The sequence below is a fragment of the Epinephelus fuscoguttatus genome, linkage group LG9, assembly GCF_011397635.1.
Source record: "Epinephelus fuscoguttatus linkage group LG9, E.fuscoguttatus.final_Chr_v1".
Taxonomy (NCBI): domain Eukaryota; kingdom Metazoa; phylum Chordata; class Actinopteri; order Perciformes; family Serranidae; genus Epinephelus; species Epinephelus fuscoguttatus.
Window position 1 is genome coordinate 33,691,605 of NC_064760.1, and position 23,471 is coordinate 33,715,075.

General features: G+C 41.3%; 2 protein-coding genes across 2 annotated transcripts; one reads left to right on the forward strand and one right to left on the reverse strand.

Annotated features, from left to right (window-relative positions):
- The first annotated feature begins 3,049 nt into the window (after positions 1-3,049).
- Positions 3,050-20,634, forward strand: brd8b (bromodomain containing 8b). Its single transcript, XM_049585560.1, has 18 exons — positions 3,050-3,111; positions 4,078-4,174; positions 5,533-5,602; positions 5,711-5,760; positions 5,882-6,004; positions 6,097-6,177; positions 6,485-6,549; positions 7,905-8,101; positions 8,548-8,739; positions 9,198-9,291; positions 9,591-9,733; positions 10,319-10,757; positions 10,905-10,942; positions 11,030-11,229; positions 11,687-11,779; positions 12,519-12,587; positions 12,813-13,098; positions 18,531-20,634. The coding sequence occupies exons 1-18, from the start codon at positions 3,093-3,095 to the stop codon at positions 18,588-18,590; spliced, it is 2,316 nt and encodes a 771-aa protein (XP_049441517.1). The 5' UTR covers positions 3,050-3,092; the 3' UTR covers positions 18,591-20,634.
- A 1,162-nt stretch (positions 20,635-21,796) lies between these two features.
- Positions 21,797-23,471, reverse strand: si:ch211-39i2.2 (DNA damage-inducible transcript 4-like protein-like). Its single transcript, XM_049585580.1, has 2 exons — positions 23,194-23,471; positions 21,797-22,621 (listed from the first exon to the last, which is right to left on the reverse strand). The coding sequence occupies exons 1-2, from the start codon at positions 23,369-23,371 to the stop codon at positions 22,176-22,178; spliced, it is 624 nt and encodes a 207-aa protein (XP_049441537.1). The 5' UTR covers positions 23,372-23,471; the 3' UTR covers positions 21,797-22,175.

The following is a 23,471-nucleotide window of genomic DNA, read 5'->3' on the forward strand; positions in this document are numbered from 1 at the left end:
GGTAAATAGTACTACAGGTGAAAGGGAAATGTCTCAGATTTTGGGGTGAGCTGTCTCTTTAAATTACTTAAAACTACAAATTACATCAATCTAACGCATAAGGTTAAACACTGGTCATGGCCCATCAGCCAATTAAAGGCCAGGTAAAGACAAAATGACTTTCTCATTGACATTTAAGGGCAGAACATAAGAGTTGGCAGAAAACACCTTGCTTCTGTGTTACCGGTTTGTAATGATATTTCAGTTTTTATGTAAACTGTATCTGCTGTGAACCAGTAAAATTACCTTTTAAAGCTAAACTTGTGTGTCACAATTCCTCTTGCATCTCCTACCGTTTTTAATGAATATATCATATGTTAACAGATGTGTGTCTGCTCAAGATAGTGACCGTGACACATGAAATTTCTTTAATCTTCATTTAAGGTCTGTCACAATCATCACTCTGGAGAAACAGTGCGCCAGTTCAGATGCTCAGTTCTTTCACTCTTGGCCAGTCCTTTAAGTCCACGCAGTATGTGTGTTCTCCAGACAGTGCCTACCTCTTTAACTTACAGTACCTCAAGTACTACTGTTACATGCACAATGTGTTTGTGATCCTCCTGCACATCCTGGCACACACAAGACACTCAAAAACACATGTTGATGTAACTGGGTTAGTACCCACCCAAGCCACAGCCTGTTCACCCTGCTGCTGTCTGGCAAGTGATAAAGAGGTATCTGCTGCTGTACCACCAGACTACAGAGCAGCTTCTTTCCCCAGGCTGTGAGACTCCTCAACTCCACCTCGTCCTCCGCACTCTGCCGTACATAAATGACATTGCACATTACCATACCATTGCCTTTTGCACTACCTCATTCTCATTATTACCAAAGTTTAACCTGTCTGCTTCTGGGAACATCCAGGAGCGTCTGATAGGTCGACCTCAGTGTTCTAACTGGAGTACAAAGATACAAGAGTTCTGTTAGATAAGGTGACACCAGACTGTTTAGAACCTTAAAAACAAGCCAAAAAAGTATCTTAAAATCAATCCTATAATGGATAATAGGATGGCAGTGGGGGGAGGCCAGTACTGGTGTCATGTGATCCTGTTTTCTTTTCCCCGTTAGAACACAAGCAGCTGCATTTTGTACAAACTGCAGACAATGTAGTGACGACTGATCTACACCCACATACAAAGAATTACAGTCGTCTTGCCAAGAGGTAATAAAAGCATGAATAGTTCTCTTGAGATCATCTTAACTTGAAGAAGCTAGTTTTGACAACTAATTTGTTTATCAAATCTGAAAGAGCTGCCAAAAATCCCACCAAGATTTTTAACAAATGGTTGACTGTGAAAAGCTGAAGGGCCAAGAGATCTGGCAGAGTCAACCTATGGGTCAGGACGTCCAAACATAACAATCTTTGTCATATTTTTATTAAGACTAAGTAAGTTAAATTTAAGTTCTGACATTATGTAAATAGTTGAGCAGAGGAATAGATAAATAGATCTGTACATTATCTGCAAAACAATGAAACAGAATATTATATTTATCAAAAATGGATCCCAGAGGCAGCATATGTAGAGGGCTTTGAAACAGCTATTAGACGACTGCACAGGGAAATAACATTTTCAGAAAATATCATTTGGTTTGTTAAATGCATAAAGTCAGTGGTGTAGTGATAGTTGATGAGGTGCGTGGGAGAAGTGAGTATACTCTCCTGTATATTACAAAAGCCTTTTGGCTGATAGGTGGGTAAATGGCCAGACAAAGAGGTGAGTATACACTGTACACCTGCCTATATCCTCCACCACACCACTGCATAAGCTAGGCCTAAATGTAGGGGAAAGAAAATAAAAGATGAAAAAACTTATTAGTCTTTGTGGGTGTCAGGCTGAAAATGTATGAATAGGGTGGAGTTGCAGTCAGGAACTTTAACTCATGGCCTCAATATTCCTAAAATCCTGCTCCCTGCTCACAACACCAACTGTTGTTGTCTGGCAAGACGGGTATCTGCTTGTGACACTTCTGGTTAAGATGTGGTTGGTGTTTTCACTCCCATTTAACACAGAGAGCGGACACACCAGTTTTAATTAGGCGCTATTACAACATACGTACAGTATGTTACCAGAAGGATCAAATCTCCGATCAATCAGTAAGTTTAGCCTTCAAGCCTTACTGGACTTGAAAAATGGAGAACTCTCTGTCCTTTCAAAACTAAGTTTGGGATCAGACGGGACCCTTTAGATCAGGAGTGTGAAATATAAGCCCGCAAGCTAGAACCAGCCCCCAAAGGGTCCGATCCAGCCCACTGGATGACTCTGCACACCTGATATTGAGACACTTGTGAAGGCTTAGAGGTGCCAGATTTCAGGAGCAAGTTAAACAGGATAGCCTACTTCATGTTAAATGCTGCTTAAGAGACTTTTCACTCTGACCACAACTCTGTTCTCTCTCAATGAATACTTACTGCGGTCATATTTGAAGATACTGAACATTGTGCAAATTATTGTGAATCAGCAGCTCTTTGGACTTCTAACTTAAAACAATATTGATGGATCCCTACTGCTCAGGCAAAGCCAAAATGTTTGATTGTAACTGGTCTGTAAGGCAGGGGATAATCTAACCTCCTTCCTCAGTAGCTTTCACCTTAATTTGGTACGGTTATGCCACTATTACTATCCAGGATTGGAAATGTATGAGTGGTAGAATGACAAAATGTGTAAAAATAGACATATTGTTTCAATTGCACTAATGTTTCTGAAGACATCTCAGGCTGTTAATCATCTGTTTTGTAAAAGTATGACCATTTTCAGGACGCATTTGTACTTCTTGACACTAAAAGATAGGAAAACATTTAGAGTTGCTGTTATTTATGGCTTATTCTATTGTGGTTTTACAGGTCCGGCCAAATTTAGATGAAATTTGGGCTGTATGTTACCCATGAACTAAAATGAGTTTGACAGCCCTACTTTAGACATTTCGTTTTAAGCTCCACTGACTGCAGCTGCCGCCCGTCACGGATTTTTTTCATCTTTTCCCCCCTCAGTTCACGTGTGTACCACTGTAACCTGTCCGGCGGAAGTTGTGCTCACGGCCTTATCACAAAAGAAATGGCGAGCGGTATCGGCAGTGAGTAATATTTTCCAACTCTTTCTCGATTTTCTTTGTCATTTTACAGCAAAACTATCAGTAAACAACTCCAAACATTCATTTAATTTGGTCGGACCCTGTAACTTAGTGATAAAACGTTAACGTTACACCGTGTAGCCGTGTGTGTCCCGTGAATGTGTCCCCCGTAATCAACACTGCTAAGCTAACGCTACCGCTTAAATATTAGTGTATTAAGTGTATGTTACTGTCTACAGCGGCATAGCTTACAACAACTGTTTTTAATTAGCTTTATTTGTTGCTTTCAAGCCCCAACACGTATTAGAAAAATGCAAAGTGCGGTAATAAGTCTTAAAAGCGTCCCTCAAAAAACGATATCAGCTAGCAAGTTAGTGTCAACAATCTAACTGAGCTAACAGTAGCTAGCAAGCTAACTTTGATAAACAATAAACTAGCGCGGCTATAGTATATATTTATGGTTAACACCATTAGCTAATTCCCCACAGACTGTTTGGTTTATTTGGGTTGTGAGGGACAAGACCGTCACGTAACTAGTGTGCGTTACTGTAAACAAAGTGTTCCGGAGGAAACCAAAACAATACAGATAACGTTACTTATCATGAGGCTCATTTTGTTAATTAACGTAGAGACTGAAATGAAGACATCTTAATTTTCAGCTCTGACGGAGGGTACTATATTCATTATAATGCCTTTTAATGCGTGTGTTTTGTGCCCATTTCTATGACTGTGTTGTGTGTATATTTTTTGAATGACATAATGAAACCGGACAGAGCGATTACTCCACCGAAAATACAGCGAAATGGGCCAAATGTATTTACTCTGGGGTTGAGGTTGGCCGTTATTGTATCTGGACTTTAATGGCTCATTGTTTTTGCCCTGAAATAAAGCATTTCAGTTACCAGAGGCTGCCAAAAATATCTGGACATGTAATGATTTCTATGTGTTTTTGTACTTTTTTTTCCACAGAACACAAGATACTGAATGTAGGGCCAACAGAGCCCTGGTCAGTCAGGGAGAAACTGTGCCTGGCCTCTTCTGTCATGAGGAGTGGTGACCAAAACTGGTAAGAAGAAAATCTACTTTACAGTTCACTCAGATTTTTTTTTTAGCATTCACAAAGGGTGCAGTCACAGTTAATAAGACAACAGGCAAATCTCTGTTGTATCAGAACATCCCTATATTGGGCACAATGAGGAGAAGAGAAAAACAGAAAATCACCCAATACATTTTAAAGTATTTAAAAGATGCTGTCTAAACAAACTATTCGCTGCAAACAAATCAGTCCAAGTATCTTTGACCTCAACAAAACCATCAACAACAGTGATCTGTCTACACTACATTAACAAAAAAGAGCATCAGCTTATCATTACACATGTGGATTTGCCTCATATAAGAGGCTCTCTTTAAAGGTCTAATGTGTAGGATTTAGGGGGATATATTTGTATAAATGGAATATAATAATAAAAGCATGTTTTCATTAGTGTATAATTCCCTTAAACTAAGAATAGTTGTGTATTTGTTACCTTAGAATGAGCTGTTTATGTCTACATAGGGAGCAGGCCCTATTCCAGGGAGTCCACCATGTTTCTACAGTAGCCCAGAATGGACAAACCAATCAGTGGCTCTAGACTGAGCCAGATTTGTGCTTTCACAGCAGCCACCATAGTAGAAAGCCCCTCCCAAGATGACAGTGTGATGATTTTTCAGCGTGAAACAGCTTTGTTTTGTGTTTTTATGTGTTTTATTAAATCTCCTGGTCTGTTTGTTTTGGGAAGGAAGAGACCACTGCGGATAATTTGTCTCCCTGTAAAAACCTCCTGAACAGTGAACACTGTAGGAATTCTACCAGAGAGAAATTTCAGCTGGTTGCAATGTGCAATCTTCACCGCTAGATACCTCTAAAGCACTCTAAATCTTACGCCCTGGACCTTAAGAGCATATTAACTCACATACATTATCTAGGTATGTCCATCCTGTTGGACATGGTGTAATAGTATTAGTGATGTGTGCTGTTTAATCTCTCAATTGTTGCCACTAGATGTCAGACTTGGGCAACTTATAGTGTCTGAATGGTGACAGGTAGGATCTTGTTAAGTGGGTGGTATGTGACTTTAAAATCAATAAGTACTCTGTAAGAAAAGATCCATATCAAGTTATTTTGTTGAATAACGTATTAGCTGAACCCTTTTAACAGTTAATTGAAATAAGGATCCTTTGACAGCTACTGTCCATAATTTTGTTTTCAGTGAACTGTGCCAGTGCTCATATGATCATGACTTTTTTTCCCCCACAGTATGGTGGACTTCACTTTTACTTGTTTTCATTTATTCTTAATTTGAATGCATTTCCTCTGTTACTGCATGTATTTATTTTCAGATTTTTTTTTCCTCACCATGTGTGTTCATTCTCTCTGTCTTCCAGGGTGTCTGTAAGTAGAGCCATCAAGCCTTTCTCAGAGCCCGGCCGTCCACCTGACTGGTTCTCACAGAAGGTGAGAAAGCTATAGACTTACAAAACATTTCCTCTATTTGTGTTTTTAGCAGATAACTACGCTGAGCTCCACACAGGCCGTGACTAACATCTTCTCTCTGTTTCTCAGCACTGTGCCTCACAATACTCAGAGCTGCTAGAGGCCACAGAAGCACCAAAGTCAGTATGATTATACAGTCACAGACACACAGCTACACGCGGAATTATAATAATGTCACTTTTGTATGTTATTGCAGGTAAAATATTTTGTGAGCTGACTTAAAGTGCTTGTGTCCTCCAGGCGTAAGCGTGGTGAGAAGGGTGAAGTGGTCGAAACCATTGAAGATGTCATCGTTCGTAGGCTAACCACAGAGAGGATAGAGGAACTGAAAAAGCTATTGCGAGACACACAAGAACAGTACAGGTACACACACACACACACACTTAAAAGAAAACCACTTGAAAGATGTTTCAGAAGTGTGAGACATGACCTTTAACCCTCATTTGCCCTGACAGAAAGTTGAAGAAAGAGGTGGATCTGATACAGACGGGTCACATGGACTCCCAGTTGAAGGAGCTGTGGGCAGAAATCACACTGTAAGACTTGTATCAGTTCTTCTGCTTTACAAGGAGATCTTTAGTTAGCTGCAGAGGCAGATGAATCTTATTTAGAGAGTATTGAGAGGGGGTGATTTGATTCGACGCAGTCTCTGTTGGCAACTGAGCAGTGACATTAGAGTGGCTAATGGCTCAACGACACCCCAGCAGTTATTACAAAACACGGGAGAGGGGTCACTCAGTCAGTTCTGCAGCTCAACAGCCACTATCCTACTCCTTTCCTTTTTGACAACATATTATCCTGTATACCATCTTCCAAAATTAAACTGTGATTTTCCAACCTTAGAAAAAAGAAGCAGGATGAGGACGAAGCAGAACAGAAGAGGAAAGCCACAGAAACAGCGTACCAAGGTAGGTGCAGTCTGCACACTGTGAAGACCTGTTGAAATATGTCAATCTGAATATCTTGGATCCTCTTGGTATTTGTTGGAACTTACTCGATGATAGGTGTTGCCATTGTGTCATTCCCCACACATGGTCTGGCATACTATGACAGAGATTTTGGAGTTGCACCAGTTATGCTAAATTTCATTAGATTTCTGTCAACATGTCTTATTGCCAAATACAGCCGTTTTTCAAGGTGTGAGAGCTTTAGAAAATAAATAGCTGCTATTTACCAAGCAAAGCATTTAACGAACTTCATAGAAATTGCAGTGTTGTACAGTTTCGTGACATTGTTAAACAGATAGTTAGAATTTTTTTTGAGCGGGCTTATATAAGATACTTATCGATAGTCAGTGAATTACCTACATTAGATGGAGGTCGGCATGCCCCCAGTTAGGAGAAGCGTTCAGGAGTATCACCACAGAAACTAAGCATTGTACTGCTGTGAATATGGGCAGTAGCTAAATGTATTTTAGCCACCAGAAAAAATTCCCATCCCAAAAAAAAATGTATGCTATATTTAGAATATTTTCACTGCTTTACCTTGCTGTCAGACAGCCCTTTCCAACAGGGAACTGACATAGTTATCTGCTTTCTTTAAGGCCGCCAGACTCCATGGACAAAAACAGTAATTTTACCTTGCAGAACACAGGAGCTGCTGGTCTACAGCTGCCTCCATCAGTTAGTTAGTTTGTGTTATTATGTGACTTTGGTGAATCTGAACTAACCCATTAAAATGCCAAAGTCACACAATAACACAAACTAACTAACTGATGGAGGCAGCTGTAGACCAGCAACTTCTGTGTTCTGTGAGGTAAAATTACTGCTATTGTCAGGGAGTCTGGTTGCTTTGGAGAGAGCACCGATAACAGCTTCAGTTCAGCAAGGTGAATATAGCATACCCTTTTTTCCTTAAGTGGCCACAATGTGCTTAGCTGCTGTCCCCATCCACAGCAGACATTGCTTTGCTTACGTGGCGGTACTCCTGTCTGCTTCTCCAAACTGGAGGTGTGCTGATCACACATATTCATCACAGTCTTAATAATAAACAGCGTTCCATAAGGAACATTTGTAAACTGGTATATTAAATCTATATTCCAGTGAGGACATTCTTAGTCTAAATGCAACACGTGCAACTACTCAAATGCTTTTCTCTGCCCTCTTCTGGAATATTTTTTTTCCGCTTGTTAGGACAAAGGATTTTTTCCCCGATGTGCTCAGGTTGACATGACGGTGCCATCACATGATGCCTTGCTTATGATTTCTATGCTGCAGTTTTTTCCTTTGTCCTTGAACAAGTTGATCCTCTCTCTCCATCACAGCTCGTCAGGCAGTGAAAAACACACCTAAGCGTCTGCCAAGTGTAACTGTCCGTTCTCCTCTGGGTGCCAGCCCCCCCACCATGGACTCTCAGGCCGACTCTTCGGCCCCAACGCCGCCCATGGATACAGGAGGTGTTGGCTCCGATGACACCACCACCACTACCACCACCACCACCACCACTACCACTCACTCAGTTGTAAGAACATATTCATACAGAACAGTATTTGCCGTATCTTGCTTGCAAAAGCATTTCCAGTACCTTCTCTATGCTACTATTTGTACCATCTTTTAGTACAGAATATATTTCAAGGAACGTATCAGTACTCGAAGTTACTGCACTTCAGTTGATGCACTGAGGTATAAATCAGGCATAGCTGTAATAGATTTGGGATTTTGTCACATATACTGTAAACTGCCTGTCAAATTAAAGTCCTTGGCATGTCTATTGACAAAAGTATCTTGAGATTGACTCCAAAAAAGTACCTTTCTGCATCTCCAACTTGTCTCATTATGAGTCAGTGGAAAAGATAACCTCACATTATGGTGTTTCTGGCAGTCACAGCTCCTTCTGGAAGGAAATAGTTGAGATATTGCAGCTCACTGTGCCAACCACTCTCACTGAGTCTTTGCTGCCTCTGCCAGGCCCAGGGGGTTGGAGTGTTTCTTCCAGCGACGGATGCTCCAGGCCCAGGGCACAAAGATGGAGGCCTGGCCGCTTTAGTGGATGACTCAGCACAAAAGAGACTCCTAACGCAAAAGGCAACGCCGCCACCCTCGCCTCTCCTGTCAGAACTGCTGAAAAAAGGCAACCTCATCTCAGCCAGCCCCCGCCTGGTGAGAGCCAGCTTAGCTTGGGTCATAACATCCAAAACTACAAGAATATCATAAAGTGAAAATCTTGAATGCCTCAAAGATGCTGTATTTAATTCTCCCTGTGATATACAACATATACAACAACTGTAGGAATACCCTTAAAATGTCAGCGTGCAGTTCAGAAGGTAATCACTGTATATAAATCATATTAAATGGCTGTTACAGCCTAATGAGGATATAGATGATTGGTTATGCAGCTTTTGAAGATTTATTATTTTTTCACCTCACAGTCTTTTGGATATTGACACATGTTCCAACATCAGCATTATCCCATTTACGTATCTATCAAACATTACAGGTTCACATTATTCTAACTTTTGTCAGTTAATATACTTCTTTGTCCTCAGTGGGTCTAAGAGTCACAGCCAAACTGGAATAAAAGCTGACTTTTGTGTTATTCTTGTATTCACTGATGTCAGGTTGGGGAAGGAGATTCTACTGGAACCCTCACAAATGGAGTACAAACAGCCACCGCAGCCACTGCTTTACCACCTGGTCATGATGTCATCGCAGGTAAATATACTTAGCATAACTGTTAGTTACACAAATTACGGTCACTTGCTGTGTCTGACTGTGTTTGCCTTACCTAACTCACAGGAAGGAGTCTGCCTTTTGTAGCTCAGTGCAGAAGTGGCTTTCATTGCCCAATGCATTCATGGTTCTGTGTTTAAAAATAAAATGGCATAGATTAAAGAGAGAAAGGATCTTGGCCTGCACTATTCATGGTGTATAGAGTATTACAATTCTGGGTTCAGGTTTGGGTTAATAATTACTTTGCATGTTTTTGTTTACTCCTCTGTGTGTGTTTGCAGAGGGTGAAGCAGAAGCTGCAGTGAAGGCAGAGCTCGGTGAGGAGACAGGGTTGGTAGAAGAGGACCTTGTAGCAGTGTCTTACATGGGAGACGAACTGGACCTGGAGACAGTAGGAGACATCATTGCCATCATAGAGGAGAAGGTACATACTGTGCTCATTTATAAAAACAGTCTGCTCCATTCACTATGAAAGAGGCAAGTGAGACCAGGATCAGAGTTGGTTTCCTTTTTCATTCATTTAAACTGGAGAGTTTGTTAGACTGAATTGTGAAACTGGTATTACAGCTGGTCAAAGCAGACAGCCACCCACCTAGAGCCTGGTTCTCTTAAAGATTTCTGCCTTTTAAAAGGAATTTTGCCTTTTCATGTGGGAACTGTTTGGCCTCTGTAAATTAAGTAAAGGGTATGGTATCCTAGCACCAGACTCTTAATTTGTATTCTTATACTGTAACCAAAGAGAGATTTGCTGCTGTTATGATCGCTCCCTATTTGGTGACCTTTTTTTAGTGACCTTTTTTTCCTTGTTTACATACTGTAGAGAAGCATGACATTCAGTCAGTCAATACTTCAGACACCTTATCGTGTACTTTATGCATGTGCAAAAACTCAAATGTTGACCTGTTGTGACTAAGTCCGAGTGCAGAAAAAGACCTGTAGGTACTGCATAGCGTAACATAAACAACGTTTTCTCAATCAATGTTTTCTGTCCTCCCCTCCCTCTTCCCAGGTCGATGACTCTGTGGAGGCCTTGGACGCAGCAGCAGTGGAAGCAGCGCTCTCTCTCTGCGAAGAGGCTGTCTCAGAAGGACACACCCTCCCTGGCCCCTGGGAGACGCAGGAACTAAAGGCTTCAGACCCAGCACCCACCGTCCAAGACTCTGATCCCACACAGGAGCCTCAGAATGCGGCCACAATATCAGCCCTGATTCCTGCCAGCATAGAGCCCCAGAGTCAACCAGAAACTAAAAGAGAACAACAGCTGAAGGGAAACTGTGAGGGACCTGAGGTGGCAGGAAGTGATGTCACCTCTTCTGTCACCTCTGATGACGGTGCAACAGGAAGTGAGGTCACGGAGGAGGGCGCGGCGGGGAAGGAGGTCACTGAAGCGACAGTCAAGAGTGAAGGAGAGGAATGGAGCCAGCCGGAACCCAACCCGCCCTGCCTAGGTGGGTAGTGTACTCACATAGACACAGACACAGACACAGACACACACACACACACACACACACACACACACACACACACACACACACACAGAAGTCATGCTTATATAGTTATGTCCTTCTAATCCTCCTCTCCTTTTTGTCCCACAGACTCTGAGGACAGCTCTGCGTCGGGAAAAGAGACCAAGGTGACACACTAAAGCACATGTACATACACCCGCAGCCTTTGTAAAACACAGTCATTTTACTCTTCGTGTGTGTGTTCTTAAACCCAGGAGGTGAAGGAGGAGGAAGCAGGGAGTGAGGGTGACCCAGAGGAAGGGATGGAGCTGAAAGAGGAGTGCGGAGAGGGGGAGGGTCCCTATCTGTCAGAGGTGGAGCGGGCAGCCAGCGAGAGTGAAGACGGTTACGGCCCACCCTCCCAACGCTACACAGCAGATTCACTGGCCAGCAGTCCGGCCTCATCTTCCCAGCTGTAGGTGTCCACATGTGTTCATGGGTGCAGAAAGGATGATCTCTGTTATAATAGTGATGTGGGTGTCATGCTAACCATTTTTGTCTGCTGGGTAAAATGTCATATAAAGTGTGACTCCAGGGCCATGTCCTAAGATAACCCCTGCCCTTACCGCAACTATTTCGGGAGAAATTCTGCTTTAAAAGTAGATAAAGCTTAGCTGGCATTAGTCATGAGTATTCATATTGTGACCTTTGAATCAAATTAGGACTCTGTTTCTCTGAGCTAAGCAGTCTTTGGCTGCTGACATAAAAATTCTAAGGGTGTGCATTATTTCTACTTCTTATTTCTCTTCTGCTTCTACTTCTTATTTCTCTTCTGCTTCTACTTCTTATTTCTCTTCTGCTTCTTGCTGTACGCTTAACAATTCTCTCTTCATTCCCACGCTGTTTTCACTTCCTTTCTCTCTATGCATCAGATCTACATGTGGTGAGGACCAGGAGGCAGTGCAGGCCCAGAAGATCTGGAAGAAAGCCATTATGCTGGTGTGGAGAGCCGCAGCCAACCACAGGTGGAACTTAAACCTCAACAATGAACAAAGTCTTTCTTTGTCAGAATACTGTAGAAGTACCTCACAGTCAGTTTTGGGAAGTTTTTTTAGTGACACACAAACCATCCTGACTGTATTAAGCTGTTGCATGGCAGCAACAACTCTTATTTAACAGAGGACAATCAGTTTCAGTGGCTATTATGTCCATTCATTTATGTTTCCCACATTTATTTATTCATTCAGCTTATTTTGTTTCTTTGTAAATGTCATTTACCAACACGATGGTATTAAGTCAATCTATTCTGTTTAGTTTAATGAATGTGTTAATATATTTTTGCGTAAAAACAGTCAAAATTGAGTATATATACAGCCTGCAAACAAAAGAGTGACAAATGTAATGTCAACTAAAATAACAGCTAAATATACTTTGGGAGCACACAAGCGAGGACATAAATGAGTGTGACACTCTGATAAGCCAACATCAGGACTGAACTCCACAGTCTTCCAGCTGTTTATTCAGCATTTTGTTGCTTTATTGTTCCCCCTTTGCAAAATAGCATTCGTTTTAAAGTTTCTTGCCCACTGTTGCAAAAATTAGATGCTAGTGTTCACTTTTTCTTCTTTGTCTTTTATTTTTTTAGACTTAGTCATGGTAAAGCATGGTCTGGTCTAGAACAAAAGCACTAAAGAAAAATCACCTCCCCCGGCAGTTAAATGGAAACTGATGCCTTACAGTGTCATGAATTTATGTTTCTCTCAGGTATGCCAGTGTCTTCTTGCAGCCTGTGTCAGATGACATCGCACCTGGTTACCATAGCATCGTACACAGGTAAGAACACACTCACTTCCTTTTGTAGTAAAATCACATCTCACATGCACATACATATGAATGTATTCTAACAGAATCTGAAGTGACTGTAGTGCATTCACCAAAATTCTCTATTGGAGCAAAAAGTGATGACCTTTATTTAAACAGTGGAATATAGTAATAGTAAATAACTTTGATTGTTTGTATTAAACGCATGTCTTCCTCCCACCATCCATCCTGCTCCAGACCCATGGACCTGTCAGCCATCAAGAAGAACATTGAGTCTGGTGTGATCCGCACAACAGCAGAGTTCCAGCGCGACATTATGCTGATGTTTCAGAATGCCGTCATGTACAACTCGTCGGACCACGATGTGTACCACATGGCACTGGAGATGCAGCGTGACGTCTTGGAGCACGTCCAGCAGTTCCTGGCCACCCAGCTTATCATGCAGACCTCGGAGAGCGCCATCTCCGCCAAGAGCCTCCGTGGCAGGGAAGGAAACCGTAAGCCTGGGGAGCCAGCTGAGAAGGTGGGTTGGACGACTTGTTGGGGCGTAAATTAGAATTCCCTTTAAAGTGTCAAATAAGTCTGATTTCGATGAAGCACGCTATAAACCTCCAAGTCAATAAATGTCACTGCTAATGTTTGAACCTCAACTGAGGAATGTGTTGAGTTTCAAAATATCAACAGTGAACCAGGAAGAACGTGCAGCTAATGGAGGAGCTGCTGCAGTCAGTCACGCAGCCATAGTGCACTCACTCAGGTGTTAAACTTACTTTGTGAGATTAAACTTCTTGTCAGGCATTTTTTTTAAACACTTGAAGTTGTGTTCCACCACTATATATGTGTTCCACCGCACAAACTGCATGCATACAGCAGCTCCACCCAACTTTAACCAGAGAAGAAGTCTAATCAGAATAATTGAAAACACCTGTGTGTGTGGCTTTAAATAATGTGATTATTTGAAGGTGGTCTCAGAGATGGATAGTTATTTGTAAAGCAGATTAATACCATGTAAAATATGTAAAGATACAGGAATATACAATAACAATGTTCCTGTTACTGAGCAGAATGTTACTATTTCTAGGACAGGTCAATTATGCTTTGTGGAAAGTCATGAATAGATATGTTACACAGTCAGTATAGAGAGAACACGTTGCCATAGTTGTGGCAGATTTGTTGAACTAGCCATACGGTCATTGTGGTTCTCCTCTTTATACCAAAATATGTCTCAATAGATACCTGAATAATGCTTTACATGTCTCAATTCACCATGATAACTGAAGTCCTTTAAAACATTTTAATGGATTACTTTAAGAGCACTGTCACATTACAAATTCAGGGCCTTTGGATTGACTTGGCTGTGTTTAAACTCTATTCCTTGCTGTATTACAGATTGTAATATTGATCCTAAAACAGTATTGATCACCACTGATAAAGTCTGTGTGTTGTTTCCCTCCATCAATACGGGATAATTTGCTAATATGAATATAACTAACATGCACTGCCTCAGATTATAGGAATAACAGTCTCACCCTCTGTTCTGCAAAGAGTGTGATATTTTACTCAGCATGACATCACATTAAACAGTAATACAAAAGGACATCACATACGTTGAATCCATGCCACTTCTATATTGATGAATTTAAAAAACCTCTATCCAACTTTATGAAACAAAACTCTTGGTCTTGTCATTTTGTCAAGTTCATTAGGATACACCCCTTGAGATGAGCCGTGTTGTTGTCGAGAAGTCCGATATGGTCGATCCTATGATCTTACTGTAGCTGAATCGTGCCACACTAATTACTGTGTAGCCTACTGTTACTGAGCTATATAAGTGTGACTTAGCTGGGCCAGTAGCCATGTTTCCATAGACATATTTTCATGTGCATTTGAAGTGTAGCATTAGAAAAGCTGTATGGAAATGCCAACATCTGATCAAACTTCCTCAAATGCACAAAAAAAGTAGTTAAAAAAAGTTGTTTTTTGCTTTGGCAGAAATCGTTGATGTGCTAAATGTGATATGGAAACACCTTTTCGGAACATTTCTGATGTACCAAACATTAAACTCACATGACTGATCAGCTGTTTCCAGTTTCTGGGTTTTTCCAGATATTCCCATAACGAAAAATGTTCCTTTGTCTCTGAACAACATGAGACGTGGCCAGTACTGGCTGACATGAAAGAACAATTAAAACTTCCCCAGTTGAAACAAATTCCTGAAATACTCTATTTTTCTCTCGTAGATAGTTAGATGGCCAGGAGGACTTGTTTTGTTTCGGGTTCGTGATCTCTACTCCTGGCGATTACAGCCATGTGTTAAGCAAAATTATCTCTGCTTAGCCTAGTTTATTCACTTCAGAAAAGTTTTTCTTGACATTTAAAATGAAACATGGCTAGTGATGCAGGCTGACCATTGTGCCAATCTCTCAAAAGCTTGACACTGATTACATGTAATATACCTGCATTCACATCAGCATCATGCCAGTCAGACATGCACACATTGTTGAATACACAGGACACTTAAGACAACTCGGTGCAGTTGTCTGTCTCCTCTCGGCTCGCTACGATGTGCTTCAGTGGAATAATTCCTGGTGTTGACTTCCCTGTTGATTCATGTCCTGCATGCTGGCTGCACCTCTCCTCGCCAACTTCTGTCTGTCTGCATCTGCCTGTCACTGACTCAACTGTCTGTCTGTCTGTCTGTCTGTCTGTCTGTCAGACATCGTCCGCAAAAATGTTCATATTTGCTGCTGTGTGTAGGAGTGTATTAGTTTCTCTTAACTGTGTGACTGTGGGAATCTTGTGTGTATGTGTGAGTGTGTGTGTGTGTGTGTGTGTGTGTGTGTGTGTGTCTAACAGGGTTCCTGTCAGTCATGGCATTTTTGAAGTATCATGGAATTTAGAAATATGAGTTCCAGACAGGAGATATCTGGGAGTTTGCAACATTTTTGTAGAAAGTTCAGAAATATAGGTGAATTTTGCAAATAGTTTACTCTACAGAATGTATTTAACAAACTGCGACACAAATGTCATAAATGTTTTAATCTTTTATTCGTCTCTTTCTCCATAGCAAACTGGGGATGACATTAAACTGTCACATCCTTTTTAGGACTTTACTTAGCTAAACAATAATACAAGTAACATCCGTTTAGGTGCTGCGACTGAACAGAAGTCATGGTATTTTTCATAGGAGCCATGATGGGAACTGTGGTGTGGTGTTTGTGAGCTGCCTTAAAGATGTGTATGTGTGTGTGAGAGTGTGCTTTCCTGCTCATGTACATGCCTGATTGTCTCAGGTGTGTTTATATCTATGTCTGTGTATCTGTCTGTTTATAATCTCACTGTGTACTATCTGCATATGAGAGTGTTTGTCTGTCTGTCTTTTTTGTGTGTGTGTATGTGCCGTGCAGCGGTCGATTGGACGCTTGTACCTCGGCGTGCTTCTGTGTTTTTCACCGACTTGTATGAAACTTGCTTTCTCACGCACATGTGTGTGTTTTCTCTCTCTTTCTCACTCCGATGTTTGTCCTCCTACAGGACAGTGTCCCAATGGCCTCTCCTGCTTTCCTTCTCTCTCTTTTTGTAAGTATTCAGGTTCTCCCTCAGATTGCACCAGAACCAGGCCACGCTCCGCACACGCTTGTCTCAATGCAAACACACACACACACACACACACACACACACATACATGTAACATGCTATGTACACATCTGTCTGTACCTCTCATCTCTTTTCTTTCTCTCGATTCAGTTTGATTTTAGTGGCATTAAGGAAACATAACTGCTCCAGAAATAAAACTAGTACAGAAAGTCATTAGAGTGATTTCTCCTAATTTAAAGTCTAAGTTAATATGATTTAAAGCAGGTGTTTTCAACCAGGAGTCCGGGGGTCTTCAGGGGTCCTTGAGGGAGTTCCAGGGGGTTCCAAGTAAACCTAATGTGAGTTAGAGACGTAAGAGTTCTTATCTCATCATCTGTATAGGCAGCTGTCGAACTCCAGTCTTAATCTAATAACCTAAAACTTTTCAGATCGAGGTCCCTGAAGGTAAATCTCATCAAATAGAGGTCCATGACCTAATCTGTATCAATTAGGGATGGCAACAATTAACCTTTAATCTGTTAACTGCAGAGAATATGGGTTAATTTTGCTGCTCTTCAGTTTACTGCACTGCACACCACCTGGGTCTGGTAGGAGCTAGCGAGCGGCACCACTCATGTGGCCATTACTGCTAGTAATGCTGTCCCTTAATACATCCAGGGTCCCAACCCAACAGCACTGCAGTGGAAACATTGCCCTCCACCCTTTAGTGTCCCCTGAGCTCGCCCTGTTGAGTAAGAGGCTCAATTTTGAGATATAAAACCCCTCTAGAATTTTTTTTTACTGTCAGCATGGCCAGTAGAGCTAATATAGTAAATAATGCTAAAGGGGTTATACGGTTCAGATTAAAGCCATTTACTCACCGGAGGGTGGGCACAATATTTCCACAGCAACACGTTCTGCCACCAGGATGAGATTTGAGTTCTAATCACTGAATAAGTGGTGCAGCTAGCTAGCTAAAGTTAGCTCCTTCCCAACCCAGATTGTGCACAGTGCAGAGCGGCCAATAACCAGGGGAGACAAGAGGGTGGGCAGTGGGCATGTTCCCACACGTTAATGCGGCTGGCCGGCTGCCAGCAGAATTAAAATAAAAGGAAAGATATTTACATCAGAAAACATTCAGCCTTAACCACCACCTACTGGATAGCACTTCAAAATTCAGCACTGTTGCTCACAGTGGAGAGCTGGACCAAAGGAAAGACCTCTTATATTTCCTTTTTCTTATTTTGAACTGTGCAGTTACTGTTTAATGGGTTTTGGCCCTTCAAAAGCACAATTAACTAAAACTGACTTGGCTCATATCAGTATAGGGGCCCTTGACATGACAAAAGATTGGGAAACAATTGGAAGTAAAAGTTGGAAATAAATGATGTATTTTTTTAAGAGTTTAACAATCCTGACTGGTGAATAGAAGTACCTTTTTTGAGCTGAGCCACAGTCACTTTAAACCAGCTCAGACCGAAGTATACACAAATACACAAATATTAAATGTGAAATAACCAAAAATGTAACTTAATAATAATGTAATATAGGTTTTATGGCCTTTACATGAGATTGTATTTATTTTCTCTTTGATTTCCTGTCAGTCAAACATGACGCGACTTCTTTAACTTGAGACATGTCGGACTCTGGACTGTTTCTCTAATGTTTCTTTGTTTTTAGTAGTTACCTGGTCTATCAGGTTTTACAACAGCTGTGATGACAAGGTGAAAGACGACCATTAAGGTACTAAACTTTAGTATCAAATACTCAGCAGTACTGAAGAAGCAAGAACCAGTCCCTCAGCACTCAGCCATGTGCAGCTGTGTAGATGTGTTGTGTGGAAAACAATGAAAGGGCGTCTTTGTCTCTCACTCTTCCTCTCTCTGACAGTTACACACACACACACACACACACACACACACACACACACTGTCCGTGCCACCCTCATAAACTTTAAGTTCTGTTTTGACACAATATCCTCACCATACACACAAGCTCAGGTAACCTTTCATCACCCAAGCTTCCGTCGACCTTCGGTTAATGACCCCATGCTGGTTTCCTGTGTTTTTCTGTTCACGTGCGACTGTCTGTGTCTCTGCATGTTCTAATTTCTTTTCTCCTTCTTTTCTTTTGAATTCTTCCTTTAATTTTGATCATCATCGGTTTTTTTTCTGTTCTTCATTTGGGGAGGAAGCCTTCCGAGGTGGACTGTGCTGTGTTTTTTGTGCAGAGCTCAGTCGCGTGAGGTGGTCCGCCGACGGGCCTCCCTTCACTCACTCCAACTGACCTTTGACTTTTACATCCTCATGTGATTTTTTTGCTTTCTGGCTCTCTCTGTTTCTTTCTCCCTGCTTCTCCTCGTCTGTCACTCTGCTGCAGGACGGAGGCACCAGGGGTCGCCGTAGTGCCATGGAGGCTGACCTCAAAATGAAGAAATAGAAATGAGATTTCAGAGAACGAGACACTTGGAGAGACAAAGAGTCACTCAGAGAAGGTGGAGCTGAATACTTACTGGTCACTTTGGTCGTTTTCTGAAGAGGACTGTGCAGTCTTTGTGTAGACAGTCTGGATGGGTATGTCTGTCTGTCAGTGTGTCTGAGAGGGCTGCACAGACCTTCTTCTCCAGTTCCTATGATTGGTTTATATGCCGTGCCGTGGGCTTTCACTCCACTTTCCCCAAGTATCATTTCACCAGCAAAGGTAGTAGTTCATCATTTCCCTCTGCTGAGACAGAGTAGCGAAGAACTGTGAGACAGAGAGAGAGAGGACATTTTCACCAGCAAACGTTTGTTTGGGATCAAATGATGAAGCGCAGGATGAGCTCTACTCGCCAGATTTGATCATGTTGAATCGTGGATGCATTAATACTAGCTGATTGATCTGTGTGGGCAGAAAAGACACCAGACGGCAACAACAACCGGGATGGCCACATGACAAATCACAATGTACAGTTCCACAAATTGCTAGCACTGCATGTTAGGCTGACACCAACCAGAATCAAGACTTCTTTCAGTTTGATCACTGCTAAAATGTTAGAGTGAGATTCACTTAAGAAAATCTGATGATGTCACTAAACTGGTTGTTTATGTCTGCTTTGTTTAGTAACGTATCAGAAGACTCCAGTCTGTTGGCCAGTACTTAAAGGAACATACCAGTGTTTTTGCTTGTTTCAGTCTGTTTTGGTTCATCAACCACAAATTCCATATACTTTACATTTACGCTGACCTATTTCCAAAGCACATTTTAGGTTTCACTACCGACCCTCATGCAGGCGTGAGCTTCCATTACAGCTGACATATGTAATCAGTCACAGTAAACAATTTGTTGCTTTTCATTACGTAGATCGCGGGTGGTATAGAGTCTTGCAGGGGTCTGATTTTTCCCCAGACCCGCTGTGGAACATGCACATATGACCCAACCAGTCGACACAAGATGCGCAGCCCAGCCCCAAACCACACATCCCACAATAACCATGCACTGTTTAAAAAAATTCAGTTAGACAACATTTTTAAATAGATCATTTTGGGACATTTGAAACACGTGAAACCAGCTAAATGTATTTTTAAAACAAAGGTAATTCATGGAATACAATTTAAACTTAAATTCTTTGCTCATTTTCAAATAGAGCAGCACGTTTCCACACTTGACTTGCCTATTAGTGTCACACCTGATTGAAGCAGCTCTCATATTCCAGACACAAAGTCAGCAGTCAGAGAATTAGTGTTAAAACATTGGATAAAATTACTTTTGCTTTCATTTATTTTATTATATGTATCATCTCACACCTGTGATCTGACCTGCATGGTCTTTGTTTAACCCAGAAGAAAATAGGCTACTGCCTGCAAAATCACCTTGTTTTTATGGGTCAGTCATGCAAGAAAACTCTGGTGTGGTGCTGCTGAGGCCAGTTTCAGTCTCTGCGTCTGAAAATCGACAAAGTATGTTTTCAAAGTCCAGGATCCATGCTATTATGGAAGTGGTGAAATGCATATTGGGGTTTTTTTTGGCATATAAAAGATTGCCATTTCCCAGCAGGCTTTAAAAGCTCAGATGTCCGAGTGTCTTTGAAAGCACCAACAGAGTTTTTTAAACAGTTTGTACCTGCTTTGTCATGTAACAATGATATAACACACAGTAAGTCAACAAATTGTTCACTTGATGAATCATCTTAACCTCCACCTGTAATGTACAATGCAGGCGTCTCACTGAGTGTGTCAATGGACTGAAATGTAGGATGTTTGTTGTTGCTGAAATAGTATTGATGCATCCCTATGTGTCACTTAGGATGTAGCCAGAGTGTGCTACGTAGATAGCATAAAAAAAAACATGTTTGTGTAATGTGTGTTAGATGAGAGTACAAAAACAAGTTTTGTACCTGTGAGCTGGATCATGTAGAGTTTTGTGTTTGGATAGCTGATACATGTATGTGTTCTGTTGTACATTTGTTAAATAAAAAGATTATTTGATCTAAACTTAAAGATCAGAGTTGTGTACTCACTGTGGAATTTATTTTATCTTGATTATTTTACTTTACTTTTGCAACCTGACTTCCAGCATCAGCTTTTTGGAAATCTGCTGCCACCAGCTGCATTCAGTGTCTTAAATAATCTGGCACACTGAACCTTGTGTAATCATTTTCCCTCACTTGTAAACAACTTGAAACTTAATAAGTTGTGTACGCCAAAGTATCAGGCTCCATTGCTGTTAAAAGCAGATGTCATCATGAGTATGAGGGACAAACGGCATGTTTACAGTGCACGTAAGTTCCTACAGCAGTGGTTCTCAAACTTTTTCCTTAAGGGAAACCTTTTCTATCCTTGAGTAAACTGACAACCCCTGACTAAGTAACATAGATATTATATTCTGTACAATTAACCCAAATAGAGAACACAACAACTGCAGGAAGTTTGTTTAATTGGGCAATTTTAATGAATTTTGAGCAGATTATTTCATGTGCATATTGCATCAGAGATGGGTTTTCCTTATATTTTTAGTAATGTTTTATACTACTCTCTGTATTATGTATGTTAAACATTCTTAATAGGCTGTTTTTTTAAATACAAATACAGTATTTTCCTCTTCCTGACACTTTGTAGGTTGTTTAAACTCCTAGTGTTCAGGTCTTCACTGTGCCCTTATGTCAGATTTTACATCTTTTTAATAATCTTAAAATAAGTATTCTTCTCAGAATTGAATAAAAAACCTTTAAAATTAAGGAGGCTTGAATTTTTAAGCAAACTCTACTTAAAAAATGTTATTTAAAAAACCTTCAGAGAACCTATTTGTTGCTATTCATGTGTGGGAATTGTGTGTGACACATCACATTATCTCACATTACTTCCTGTCTAAATTGATGTTATTGGTGCTTTGATGCAATTTTGAAACATTTAAATTATGTTTTTAATCATTTTGTTAATAAATGTTTCATGAGTAATAGTTGGTTTCAATTGTTATTTGATATTAGTAAATTAAAAATTTATGTCATTATAAGAGTGGTAACATTATAAAGGCCATTGTGCACAGATAAATACAGGTGTGCCTTGAGATTTAAGTTTTAAGTTTAAAAAAAAAAAAAAAATACAATGACCTACAGTATACTCTACATATAACTTTATAAAAGTGACTGCAAGCACAGGACAAAGAAATTGTAGTGTAAAAAAATTTATTTCACATTTGCATAAATAACAAAAGTACAGCACACGTCAGGAGTGAGACCCGCCCAGTCCTGGAGGAAGTTTTCATGTTTACAGTGTACACTTTTAACATTCAACCATTCTGTGCAAAATACTCTTATTGGCTACAGAGTGTAGAAAACAAGTAGTCCGGCCTCCTGCTCCAAGTTAGACATTCATACATGAACAAAGAACAGTCCACTTCCTTGGAGCTAAAACAAAAGACAGGACAGTATTTCCAGTGCAGTCCAGACCAAACCTGTAGCCTGATACTTGAGCTAAAGTTGAGAATAACATTCACACAAAAAAAGAGGCAACCAGTGAGACAGGGGTTTGCTTTCTTAACTTCCCCCTAGTTGAAATCGTGAATGACAGGGCTGGCTGAGGAGTAGAGCTTCCTCTTAACCAGCCTGTACTCTGGTCTCAGCTTCAACACTTTGTTGGTATCAAAGATGTGCTTGAGCGGCGGCCAGCCGTCGTCCTTGTCTGCCTTGAAGATCACAGACAGTTCGAATGTCGGGGTGACACTCGGGTCCACGAAGATGCTCCCCACAGACTTCAGGCCATCTTTTCCCTCCACGTAGACCTTGATGGAGGCTCCCCGGAGCCCGCAGGGCTCATCAACAGAGGAGCGCACCACGTCCTGCCCAACCCTGGTGGTCATCTGGCGAGGCAGCAGCAGCATCTGGCAGTGGAGGGTGGACGCTTTGGCTTCTGTCAGACAGTGCTCTATCTGCCGGATCACGTCCAGCTGCAGGAGCTGCTCTTCACGCTCCAAACCAGCGTCCATGTTATCAACTGTAAAGAGAGATCAGGAGTGTTGTTAGAATATGTGGCATTATGTCACAGCCAGTGCATTGTTAATAGAATTAATGTCTACACTGATATTTAAATTGCTACCACTGCAAGCATCCAACTCCAATGAGTCATCATAAAGCAGGAGCTTGACCCTTGCACTATCATTTCTCCATGGTCACTACTTTTAACACGTGATACATGTGTTGCAATACTGCACTGAACTGCATGAGTAATCAGACTACAAGCTTTGTATCAGCAGCTGAGAGGAGAAGCAGTGTGAGCACCTCAGCAGGTCATCAGCTGACCCAAGACCTGCATCAGTTACACCAGGAACATCCTCATCAGGGATATCAGCTAATAAATTTGTTCTTCCGCCATATCATATAGTTCCAGTACCTGTGTCATTATGATTAGGCTACTTTAAAGTTAGCGCATTGATATTAAAGATTAAAAGTGACTCGGCCAATTAGAACTGGGTACTAACAAAACTCTAATGTTTTAATGAACAACTTTTTGCCGTTTCTTGTTGTCGATCATGCTCAAAACTACGTTAAACTTTTAAAACAACTTACAAGGCGAGTTGTTGTCTGTCTCGTCGCAGCTCTCGACGCTCCCCCGCCGGGCTGAGCTGGTCTTGGAGCCCGGGGATGTGAGCTGGAGGAAATACTTTCCTATCATCTCAACGACACTTTCTTCCTCCGACTTGACGGGCACTCCGTGTCCAAAGAGTAAAGCCGTGGTATAGACCATCCTGATTCAGGTTTGTGAAGCTCCCGTGTCTCCTCCGGACGGTTCGTCTGTATCTTATCCATGTATTAAGGTGGTTGAGCTGAGCAACTGTGAGCGGTGC